Source organism: Lepidochelys kempii, chromosome 2, assembly GCF_965140285.1.
Source record: "Lepidochelys kempii isolate rLepKem1 chromosome 2, rLepKem1.hap1, whole genome shotgun sequence".
Lineage (NCBI taxonomy): Eukaryota > Metazoa > Chordata > Testudines > Cheloniidae > Lepidochelys > Lepidochelys kempii.
Window position 1 is genome coordinate 221,967,947 of NC_136381.1, and position 12,441 is coordinate 221,980,387.

The 12,441-nt window shown below is 43.7% G+C and overlaps 1 protein-coding gene across 2 annotated transcripts in view; it reads left to right on the top strand.

The window, feature by feature from the left end:
* SLC25A13 (solute carrier family 25 member 13) overlaps window positions 1-12,441 on the top strand; it is a 131,778-nt gene that overhangs the window by 74,556 nt on the left and 44,781 nt on the right. For both annotated transcript variants that reach the window (XM_073333879.2, XM_073333880.2), the window contains 4 exons: window positions 9,318-9,464; window positions 10,801-10,939; window positions 11,733-11,826; window positions 11,997-12,081. In XM_073333879.2, coding sequence (XP_073189980.1) covers window positions 9,318-9,464; window positions 10,801-10,939; window positions 11,733-11,826; window positions 11,997-12,081 — 465 coding nt within the window. The remainder of the gene's footprint in view (window positions 1-9,317; window positions 9,465-10,800; window positions 10,940-11,732; window positions 11,827-11,996; window positions 12,082-12,441) is intronic.

Genomic DNA, 12,441 nt, shown 5'->3' on the forward strand with positions numbered 1-12,441 from the left:
CGCCCCTGGCACTGAAGGGCAAGCCCACCAGGGTGCAGTATAGACTGGCGGAACATTCCTGGTTGCTGGACCATAGGCGCAGGTGTCCATTGCTGTCAGCACCAACCCCAGCTCTCCGGTAAGAAGGCCTAGGTCCCTGACGAGATCCCCACCTACCAGGTGTGGGACTCCGGATTTGAGATGCCGTACCACTGGTACCGGCGAATATCCAACCACAGGTCACCCAGGTGCTGGTCATTCTATCACAGGCGGTCTTCTTGACGTAAGTTGCTGTCCTGGAGGGGGTCGCTAAGGATCTCAGCACCGATCTTGTTCACCCTGGTACTATTCCTCAGGCAGGCAGCACTACTCACCGTCATCCTGCTGATCGCCCACCAGGATCAGCAAACAGACCCAGGCCTCAATGGTCTCGCCATGGTCGCTGGAGGGACAGTGATCAGGGTGTCTTCAGCCTGTCGCCAAGAAGGAGAGACTCTCTCCACCAACATGGGAGACTGGGACAGCACTGGCCACGGTGCTGATGCAGCAGGGACAGTGGCCCCCCCAGTGACAGTACTGGAACCCATTAGGAGTGCCGGTGATGACGATCCAATACTCCCAGCCCTCCCTGGCCTTATCGGACAAGCTGGCTGCGGCACCACCATCAGAACACGGTACCGAGATGGAGGCTGAGGTGGCACATCCAACCCAACACCGAGGGAGCCCTCCCTTGAGAAGGAGGAGGACAACACCTTCCAGCAGGCGATGCAATCATCATAGTCGTCCACGGACGAAGCGGTAGCCAGGCCATCCCACCCCAGCAGTCCACCGGACGACTTTAAGGAGCAGCAGGCCATCCTTAAGTGGATGGCTGAAAATCTTGGCCTGCAGATTGAGGAGGTCGCTGAGGAGGCTAACAACATCTTCAGTGTCATCTCAGCCACCACCCCAGCACGGGTCACATTGCCCGTCCTTCCAAGGATCCTCAAGATAGCCAAATCGTTGTGGCAATCCCCCTCCTCTATTCTGCTGACTTCCAAGAAGGTGAAAAAGAACTATTATGTCCCTGCAAAGGGCTTTGAGTATTTGTACACTCGTCCCCTTGCGGCATCACTGATCGTATCCACAGTAAATGAGAGGGACAGATAGGGCCAGGTTAGCGGGACACCAAAAGACTGGACTTGTTTGGCATGAAAGTTTACTCAACAGCCAGCTTACAGTTCAGGGTGTCTAATCACCAGGCCCTGCTGGGACGTTATAATTTCAACCTGTGGGGCTCCCGTAATAAGTTCACGGAGGCCCTCCCACAGGATCGTGCCCAAGAGTTCACTGTTTTAGTGAGCAAAGGCACAGCGGTGGCCAGAGGAGTCCCCCAGATGGTCTAGGACGCTACGGACTCATTGCATTAATGGTGGCCATGAGGCACAGCTAATGATTGCATGCCTTTGGGCTGTCCCCGGAGATTCAGGCCACAATCCAGGACCTCCCCTTTGAGGGTACAGGGCTCTTCTCCAAGCTGACTCGAGGCTCCATGGGCTTAAGGACTCCGGAGCCACCCTCTGCTCCTTGGGCCTGCATTCCCTTCAGCAGTCCAGGAAGCTGTTCCATCCTTCGTCCCCTCCTCCTCCACTGCAGTCCAGGTTGGGCTCTACAGGAGTAAGGACAAGAAGGGGCCTAAGAGGTGCTATTTGTCGTCTTCCTGCCTGGTGGCACAGCCTGACCCTCCCAGAAATCAGGGAGGCCAGAAGCAGCCGTTTTGAGGGTATGCCCGAGGACGACAGCCCAGCCAATTCACCGGATCCATCCCCCTTCTTTCTCAACCGCCTCCTCCCTCTTTGGTTGGCCTGGTCCCGTATCACATAGGACCACTGAATAGTCGATATGGTTTCTTTGGGCTATACCCTGCAATTTATAGCTGACCAACCCTCCCAACCCCATTTCCCGTCCCTCTTCAGGGACCCTTCTTACGAGCACCTCCTTGTTCAGGAGGTTGAAAACCGGTGCCTGGGGGCAGTGGAAGAGGCTCCTGGGAACATGGAAGGAAGAGGATTCTACTCCTGCTATTTCCTAATTCCGAATGCAAAAGGGGGCCTCAGACCTATCCTAGACCTGCATCGCCTCAACACATTTCTCAATAAGTTGAAGCTTCGCATGGTCTCCCTGGCCTCCATCATTCCCTCCCTGGATCCAAGATATTGGTACGCCGCCCTCGATTTAAAGGATGCACATTTCCATCTTCCCGGGGCACCGGCGCGTCCTCCCTTTCATGTTGGGTCAGCGCCACTACCAGTTCACGGCGATGCCCTTTGGTCTCTTGGCCTCGAGGGTGTTCACAAAGTGTATAGCATCAGTGGCCGCTTACCTGTGACATCAGGGAGTCCAGATTTACCTGTACCTTGATGTTAATAAGATTAGGTGCAAAGGCATCTCGATCTGGTCTGTTCCACCACCACGTCCTGGGGCTGATAATAAACGAGAAAAAGTCAACCCTCACTTGAGTGCAATGCATAGAATTTATCCGGGTAGTTCTCAACTCCACTCAGGCCAGAGCCTTCTTCCCCGAGACTTGGTTCCAAGCAATGGGGGACCTCATCTCGGGCCTGCGAGCCCACCCACTCACCAAAATCCACACGTGCCTGAGACTGTTGGGTCACATGGTGGCATGCACGTACGTGGTCCGGCACGCATGACTCTGCCTCATTCCCCTACAGGCATGGCTGGCATTGGTCTATGCCCCCAACCGACACAGCATGGACCAAGTGGGTCAGGATTCCCGACAGCATACTGTTGTCTCTCATCCGGTGGCAGGATCCCACATAGGTGCTGGAAGGAGTTCCCTTCCTGACCCGGGCCTTGTCTCCAATGCTTCAGATCTGGGATGAGGAGCCCACTTGGGCAATCTCAGTACCCAAGGTCATTGGTCCAGTCACGATTTCTTTCCTGCATATCATTGTCAGGGAACTCAGGGCATTTGGCCTAGCTTGCCAATCCTTTCTACCTCATATACAAGGCATGGTGGTTGAGGTCCTGGTGCACAACATGGCTACAGTCTTCTATATCAACAGGCAGGGTGGAACCAGGTTGTCTGCCATCTGCCAGGAAGCCCTCTGGCTCTGGGACTTCTGTCTGCAGCATAACATCTGTCTTATAGCTACTCACCTTCCAGGGAGCAAGAACGCTTTGGCAGATAGCCTCAGCAGAATATTCTTGTCTCTCCACAAATGGTCCTTTCATCTGGAGGTGCTCAGTTCCATCTTCCACAGATGGGGAACTCCCCGGGTGGATCTGTTCGCATCCAGGCAGAACAGAAAATGTCACATTTTCTGCTCAATTTGGGGCATGGACAGAGGATCCCCGTTGGACGCCTTTCTGCTCCTGTGGTTGGGGGCTCTGATTTACGCCTTCCCTCTGGTGCCATTGCTGCCCAGGGTCCTCATGAAGATCAAACAAGACAAGGCAAAGGTCATCCTCATAGCGCTGGCTTGGCCACGCCAACACTGGTTCAGTATTTTGCTGGACCTCTCAGTGGCAACCCCGTTCCGGCTGACGCTCAGGTTGGACCTATTGTCCCAGAGCCACGGCAGTCTTCTGCACCCAAACCTGGCGGCACTACATCTGATGGCTTGGCTGCTGCATGGTCTCCTTCTCCTTCCACCTGGGCTGTGGCCAGCCCAATGATCTTGCTCTTTGCGCCTACAGCAGCAGTTCCGATGTGCGGCAGGGCAAAGATTTCACTTTGGCTGTGCACTGGACAGCTGAGAGGCATCTGGGGTGAAGGTGAGGTAGTTGGTTAAGTTGCCATCATGTTTGTTGGAGGCTCCAGGTGACCAGAAGTCCTGGGATTTTACTGAAACAGTCTGCTCAATTTCAACATAATTGTGACACTGCAGCAATTTTAGTAAATTGGTATATCTAGTTACCCAGTTCATGTAGATATGATGTCATTACTATCCTTTGCCTTACAGCATTGTGCCCTTACGTTGTAAATGCTGAAGCTATGGCAGAAACTATTCTTGGCACAGATTTGAGTTACTCTTCACATGTGTAGAAATTTTGCTTTGAATTTCCTAACCTTTGGTACTCAGTTTTTCCTCCTGACCTTCTCTCTGTATGTGAGTCAGTCTCCTTGGTCTAAGGTCTAGACCTTGGACCTTAGGCAGCAGGATACCACAGTGGATGCCAAGTTACCTCTTGGCATTCCTGATGTATAAATACTTTTTATATTACCCTTAACTTGGACCAGATGGGTTCCTTAATGTACTGCAGCTACTGTTTTGTAAATATTGCTTGCTGGTTTTTAGTGAAATCTAAGATTAAAAGTAGTTCATATTTCTTGCCATCTATCCACTCTCATTCCTCTGGAACACACACTTTTTCCATATTCATATTCTATTAGTGCAGTTTAATTAATCCTCATTTCTGACACAAGAAAGCTAGATGAACATTTAATCAACAAGCTTTATTCTAAATGCAAGAGGAATTGAGATCTATTCTTGTTGTAAACAAGTGATGCTCAGACCTAAGTGGTTCAGGAGCCAGTTCACGATCAGAAAGAGCCACAGTAGTGTGAATTCATTGTTTCATTTACTATTTTATTGATATAAGTCTCACAGCAGAATGATTGACCAAGTATTTTACAGTTGGTTAATAACAAAGTAAAAACATCCTGATTGGTTAATAATTAAATCTCACCGTGTTTTAATATCATGTGCTGCAAAGCCACAGGAGACGCATTAAAGAGCCACTTGCGGCTCACAAGCTTCAGTCTGAGTTTCACTGCTCTAAACAAATAAAGAGCTTCCTCTGTGAGATGCAGTTCCTCATGACTTGGACAAGGCTTAAATACTAAGATCTGCTTCAAGAACAACCATCTCAAACCCAACCCCAGAGTTTAAAATCGATTGATTGATCAGCTTTTGTGTTGGCTAATGTATAGGTCTGTCAAACGCATTTAAACATTAGCTAGGGTTTTGGTCAGTTTTGGCATGCTGGTTGATGAGATAATAATACCTGTAAATGAGACCTCACAATCAGCTGCAGTGGAAAGGATTGTGTTGCAGCTAATGAATGCAAGTCAATTGGAAATATCAGCCGTACCTGAAAATAAATCTCTACATAACTGGAAAATGAATTATGTTTTTAATTAGCTGTATGGGAAAGCTGAGGTGAAATTCTAGGTGGGAAATCCTTTCATTAAAACTCTGGTTCCAGGGTGCCTGTGACTGTGCAAATTAATTTTGCATAAACAGTTATTGTAGCTTGTTGAAATTCAGGCTCCTATCATCAAGGGATAAACTTGTTTTTTAAGGTATGTGTAGGGATTACAGAAACTTTAATCTAGGGAGGGTTCAGTGGGTAAGTATTTTGCATTGAGAAGCAATTAAGTTTGTTTTTCTTATATAGCTGCTTTTCACCCATATTTTCTAAGCAGTCTTAGGGTGAAAGATGTGAAACACCTCTCAGCTTGATTAAAAAGCAAAATTTATTTGCAAATTAAGTTTATTTACAGTTGGTGTTTAGTGGTACCATTTTGCTTATTTTATTTTATTTTATTTTATTTTATTTTTTTGATATCCTATCACTTCTCCCAGACTAATGCTAGTGGCTACTGAGCATACTTTTGAAGTATAATTAGTCATGCTGTGAAATGTCTTAACTTTCAGGCTTTGAGATGGCTAGATTGCGTACACTTTTCTTTTAAATTAAACAGTTTAGAATTTTACATTGTTATGAAATCTACTGATGTTAAACAAGTATGTTCCTTATGATGGTATTTATATACCAAATCTGGCTTTCCTTTGCTGTTTTTTGTAACGAAGCTTTAATTTTATTGTGTAACTATTCCCTGAATATACTTTTCCACCACCTCTTCACTTTGCTGATGTTTTGGATGGCAGTGAGGGACAGAGGACAATTGCTCTTTCCATTTAATTCTGAAAGAAGATGCTTGTCTGACTATCTCAGATTAATCATACCCATAAAAACTGGGTTAAAATCCTTGCAGTGAGCGTGGAGGGGTGTGGATAGTTTTCTCCAAATCTTGAGAATGTGCTCAAACCATTTAGGGTACATCTACATAGCAAAGAAAAACCTGCTGCTGGCCCGGGTCAGCTGACTTGAGCTCATGGGGCTCAGGCTGCAGGCTGTTTCATTGCTGTGTAGACTTCTGGCCTCCGACTCAGGTCCTAATCAGCTGATGTAGGCCAGCAGTGGGTTTTTTTTTTTTTTGCTGTGTAGACATACACATAGAGTTTCTAAACTGTGCAGAGGAAAAACCTTTGATCACACAGAATCCCCGTCATCAGGTCAGGATGGGTTTGCTGAGTAACTGTTCACAAATTGGACGTGTGTGTGTGCGTGCGCGCATAAGGGGTGTGTCATGGTCCATAGGAACCACAAGTGCTTTTATGCCTTCCTCAGCTGTCATCTGCTCTTCCCCATTTGGCCAGCTGTTGGGGCATGGGGTCAGGTGGCAGCATTATGTGCTTTGCCCTGTACTATTACTGTGTTAACCAAGTTGGGTAATTCTTCTCCCTAGTTAAACCTGCCCAGCACGTGCGGAGCATAGAGAAACGGTGTTGGCAAGATAAGGATGAGGGAAATAGGATTGTACAGGAGGCCCTCATTAGTAGGTCACCTGCGGCCTGATGAAAAATGGGTCCTTGGATCCTGGTCATTATATCCCGTGGATAGTGCCTTGTTGTCCTGTGGTGAGACATTGTGCTTGTCCATTACTACATTCTCATACCGACATTAGTATTATGGTACTGCTGTAAAGTTTTTAATAATCCCTGTGGCTATCAAATTAGGGCATAAACTGCTACCCTGACAATGAACTAATTTACAATCAGAAGCAAGGAAATGTAGCAGGACAGGCTGGAACTGTGTCCTGCACACTCCCTGCCCTACCTTGACATTTCAGTGTACATAGTCAGGACTTGCTCTTTATACTTTATGGCAGGTTGTGCCTAGGTCCTGTGGCAGGGCTCCCTGATTTATGCAGCACTGCAGTGCTGAATTCTGCCAATCCAGAAATTCTCTGGCAGTTTGAATAAAAAAAAAAGATGTTTTAAATGTATTTAAATAAGAGAGAAGACGACCCTCTTTAGCATGTTCCAGATATTCATTTTGAATATTCATGGTGTTACTGCAATGGATGCAAAAAATGAGCATGTTCATATGCTCGATGGTATTCAACAGGGGTACAAGAATTTTTGTGTCCAGTTCATCATCTGAGCTCCGTGCAGGCAAACTCCCAAGTTGCTGCCTGCCTCAAGTTGACAAACTTTGTTTTCTTGCACTCTTCCCATCTAAAGCCTTCCCAAACTGCTTGCTTCAACATTTGTTATAATAAATGAAATTATAGTCATAGCCAGGCTGAAGCAAGAACTGACATGGCCACCTTCAGCCAGTGAATGTTGTTGCTGAATTATAGCATCCCCTCCCTAGCCTCCCCGCAGGGGGCTGTAGCGTAAAGGAAATGTGACAGACCTGGAATCGTAACTCAAATTTTATGGCTAAAATATTGTAACCTCCATAAGCATTTCTCATTAGAACCAGAAATTTTTGAATAGTTTAGTGGGTGAATTAGAGTATTGAAACATTTAGCAGTGCTCATTTTTTGCCTAACATATTATCTTGCTTCCTCATAACTTGAAGACCAGGTACAAATTCTAAAGATGTTGATTAGAAATTAAATTAAAACTGTTTCAGAAGCCCATGAGGCCAGGATGTAAGAAGTCGTGGCACAAATATTGTATTTGCCATTTGTTTCCTATTCTTTATCCCACTGAATACTGGTGTTGCCTATGAGACAAATACTGATTTCCTCTACTTATTATTGAAGACATTGCACCTTTAAAAGCAGCATAATAGTGAATCTTGATTAGTACAAGGTCTCAGTTTAATTTGACTTTTTAGAATGTTTTTTAAAAATGTGAGTTTTGGAGAGAATAGCAAAGTGCATCTGTCCCATTGCAAGACAAGTTCAGTATCTAGGAAAGCACTCCACACCAATTCATTTAAGCTGTGGCTTAGAAATAAGCAATATCCTTCCAGGGAAAAGACATTTTAATGAGATTTGAAGCTGCAAGGGATAACATTGTAGTAACTGCTGGAATGTCTGCATTTTCCCCCTTTTCCCATTAAAAGGGATTAATCCTAAACAGGGGAGTCTACCTGTCTGTGTCTTCACTGTCACTATGTGTTGGACAATGTCAAAGATTTTCAGTTGGTTTTGTAGTAAGTCAGAATCTGTAACTTGTCCTATGCTAAGTTTGGATTTTGTTGGTGTAGTTTAGTCATAAAAACCTCCAGTTTTTCACCGAAAGGAGAAAAACAATCTGCCTGCTGCAAGGAGCAGGATGTAGATGACTGTAGGAGAAGATGTAATTTTGTAATTTTTGGAGTGATTACTTGTCATGTGTCTCTTCTCCTCTCCCCCCCGCCCCCCGAGTACATTTGAGTCACAAGCTGTGAAAACATTGAGTGCTGCTATCAGGTAAATCAAATGATTGATATCCATCTACTATTAATGCTGATATCTTGAAAGGTGATCGTGGTTCGGTAGCAGTGGAAATAACAACAAAGGTGTGGTGATGCAAAGCTTTCTAAACTGGCTTCTAGTTTGATTTTACCTTTTTCACTACAGCATTTGACAAATAAGAGACCTTCTGTTTTAAAAGAAATAAATAAAGATGCCTTGTGAAGGAATATTCACATTCTCCTCCTTGCAGAGATCATTTGTGGGAGCTGAACACAGACAAATATAATTTTACAAAGATTTGATTGACCTACTCTAAAACTTACAGTAAACTGATAAATGCTCTCTGATGTGACACCTTTGGTTACATTGAAATACATAAATAGGAGCACACCTGTATGGTCTTTTGAAACTCTTGCTCACATTTCTCTGGTAAATGAATTGCAGAACCTAAAGGGAAGCTAGTGAGAAGTAAGCTAGGGTGTGAATTTAAAGCCCAAATTCTGCACTCACTCCTTTTGTGGACACTTCTGTTTCATGCTAAGTGTGTCTGCACAGGAAGTTAGGGCAGAATAGTTATTTGCACTTATAGCTATTCCACGTTAGCTATTCTTGGCTCTTCCCTGCATAGACAAGCCCAGAGAAGGAAGAGAATTTTGTATTTGAGATGTAGAAAAATATTAGTGGAGACCTTATTTGAGGTTGAACAATAATAAATGCAGAACTCTGTCCCTATCTGGGGGGAGGACAACATGTAACTCTCTTTTGTAGAGCATCAGGTATGCTGTGGATTTTAACTTTTAATGTACATAATACAGCTAAAGCAAAATATAACTTTGTTTTAATGCATTTTCAGGAGATACAGTTGGAACATGCAAAACAAGCATTTGTGCAGCGAGACAATGCTCGAGCTGGAAGAGTCACTGCCATTGACTTCAGGGACATTATGGTCACTATCCGGCCACACATGTTGACACCATTTGTAGAAGAATGTCTAGTAGCAGTAAGTTGTGCATAGCTTATTTGTACTGTCATAGAGATCAGGGTCTCATTGTGCAAACGCAGAGACAGTCCCTTCCCCAAATTTATTACTCTGTTTGCACCCTGTGCCCATCACTTGATACATAATTGTCCACATACACAAACTTAGACTCTCATCTCAGGCTATCTCTCTTCAGAGATCCTCCTGTCAATTCCTCACACAAGAGCCCAAGCAAATTATGAATGGTGAAAAACCTTGGGCTGTGTCATACCAACATATTGTTCTGTCGTGGCAAATTGTACTCTATTCCAACAAGCCATTGCTCCACCTGAGCAATCGTTCTTGAAATATTTGTTTTGTTAGCTTAAAGTTCCACTAAGAGCTCACAATTGTGTGTCGTATCTGGAACAGTGAAAGCTGGGAATTGTCACTAGAAACTGTTGAAAGAGCTTTTCAAACCATATTATAGAATGAATAGAAATTAGATAAGACTTGGGTTGGTTCATCCAGTCTATTCTGTGGCAGTTTGGGTTTATTCCCTATAATATATTCCTCCCCCTCCCCCAATACTTTTCCATTCAGATTTTAAATGTATCACCCACTACACTTTCCACCCCTTCCTTTGGTCAGTGATTCCAGCCTTGTGCTGAATATCTTAATTTTGGACTAATTTGGTCTATATCTTTGTGGTAGTGCCTAGATCTGAACCTGCTACTGTGGGTGAGGTCTCTTCAGAGCCGTGTAGAGAGGGTTGCCTCTGCATATCCAACCTAACAATGACTTGCATGTGTGTCTTTTTCTTTTCCCCCATCTCCTGTGACATATCTCCTGTTTTCAGTGGTCAGAAATGTGCTAGGTTATGAATGCTGTACTTAAATTATATTGTACTGAATGTACTTATTGTATTTAACCAACACAGTGTGCTCTGAATTGAAATGTTTGGGTTAACCATTTTTAAAATGTGTTTTGATTAAGTTTTTCTGTGTATCTATAAGTTTTAAGATTTTCTCAATTGAAGAAATAAACCAACTTATGAAATATGTCCAACTGAAACAGTATTGAAACTTGAACTCTGTAAATTACTGCTGGTCATGTTGTTATAATCCTGCATATGTATTTGTTTAGGCTTCTAGGGGTGGGGTGAGTCTTACATTCTGGTTATGATTAGTTTCAGTAACATAAGACTCTTTCATATGGCTATTTATTTTGCATTTAAAAAGAAATCCCTTGCTACTGTCGTTGTTGTAAACTAATGTTGTTTCAAAGCTTTATTCAAAGATTTTCTTGATCCTAAAGTGTTGCAAAACGGTTAAAATAGCTCCTCTCCTTCTCTCTTTTTTTACTCTCTCTGTTGCAGGCTGCTGGAGGTACCACTTCCCATCAGGTCAGCTTTTCCTATTTTAATGGATTTAATTCCCTTCTTAACAACATGGAGCTCATTAGGAAGATCTACAGTACTCTGGCTGGAAATAGAAAAGATGTGGAAGTGACTAAAGGTTAGTAGAAATGTTCTGATTGTGCAGTCGGAGCATTGGCTTGGGGGAGGGAACTCGTTCATGTGCTTTTTAAAGCAAACAAACAAACAAACTTGTGCCTGTGTTTTCAGCTCTTTGTGGTGTATTGTTCAACCATTCATGCTCCTGTTTAGTCCACCCTCCGGGATTTCCATTTTGTTACCGCCAGGGAGAAAGTCCTAGGAAACTGAAGATGTCTGCGGGGGAAGGGAGCTGGGTGAGGAGAGAATGTAAAGATATTCAAAGTCTTCAAAAACTTCCTAGGACTCCTGCCAAATTGGCAGCCTATTAAAACTGACCTTCAAGGGTAGTTAAAGAATTCCATAAACTTGTAGTGGCGGCATAGTAAGCTGATCTACAAGCTTGGAACAAGATGTTATCTGCTCTATCTAATCGCTTTTATAGAGAATTCCCTCTGCAACACCAAAGCTTCATTTAATGTGGCCTACTGGGACATATACATGAAAAGGTCCACATCTTTGTTCATGGGGTGTTTGGATTTGTTGTTGTTGTTTTTTCTCCTCGGACCTACAACTGATTGGTACCGTATGTCAGATATCTTAAATCCTGCTGATGGCACTGAGTTTGAAAACCAGAAAGCTACTCTATTTCCATGCTTGATGTAGAATTTAAAACATACATTTACATTGTGGTAGGAGCACTTTTTGCAGTGTCTTGGTTTAATACTAAAATGAATGATGACTCTGGGATGCTCGGGGTGTTCTGTTTTGGTTTGATTAGTTTTCCTCTCTCATATATTTTTATTCTGTTGTAGAGGAGTTTGTTCTGGCAGCTCAGAAATTTGGTCAGGTTACACCAATGGAAGTTGACATCTTGTTTCAGTTAGCAGATTTATATGAGCCACGGGGGTAAGTAGAAATTATCTCTCTCTCTGTCTTTTTTTTTTTTTTTTTTTTTAAAAAAACAGTGGGAAGTGGGGAAGTCTAGAACACTGCCTAGAAGTACAGGTAACTTATAGTTGTTTAAAAACCCTCTGTTTAATGTAAATTTCAGTTTAGTGTTTGCTTGGTCCTCACAGACGTATGACACTAGCTGACATTGAAAGAATTGCTCCTCTGGAAGAGGGAACACTGCCCTACAATCTTGCTGAGGCTCAGAGACAGGTAAGAAAAGAAGCTGTAATGATGCTTTTAGCATACTTTTTTATTCCTTCCACCCTCTCAATGCCCTGCTCTTCTCTTCTTGTCTGAGTTAGCCATGTTTCCTTTCTTTTGCACTTTATAACCTAAAGAACAAAGGGTATTGTTGGAATCTTCACTTTAAACACCCCCCCGTCCCTCCTCCCCCTTTCATCCAAAACAGTTGCTAATTTTTTACTCTTGCCATTTAAGAAGTTGAAATGTGATAGATTTGATTGTAAGGATAAAACAAAAGTGTAAAAGTGTCATCTAACCACTTACAAAAAGATGATGTATGCTCACTTACTAAAGAAGTTTAACCCTCCCTGATTATCTCCCTCAAAG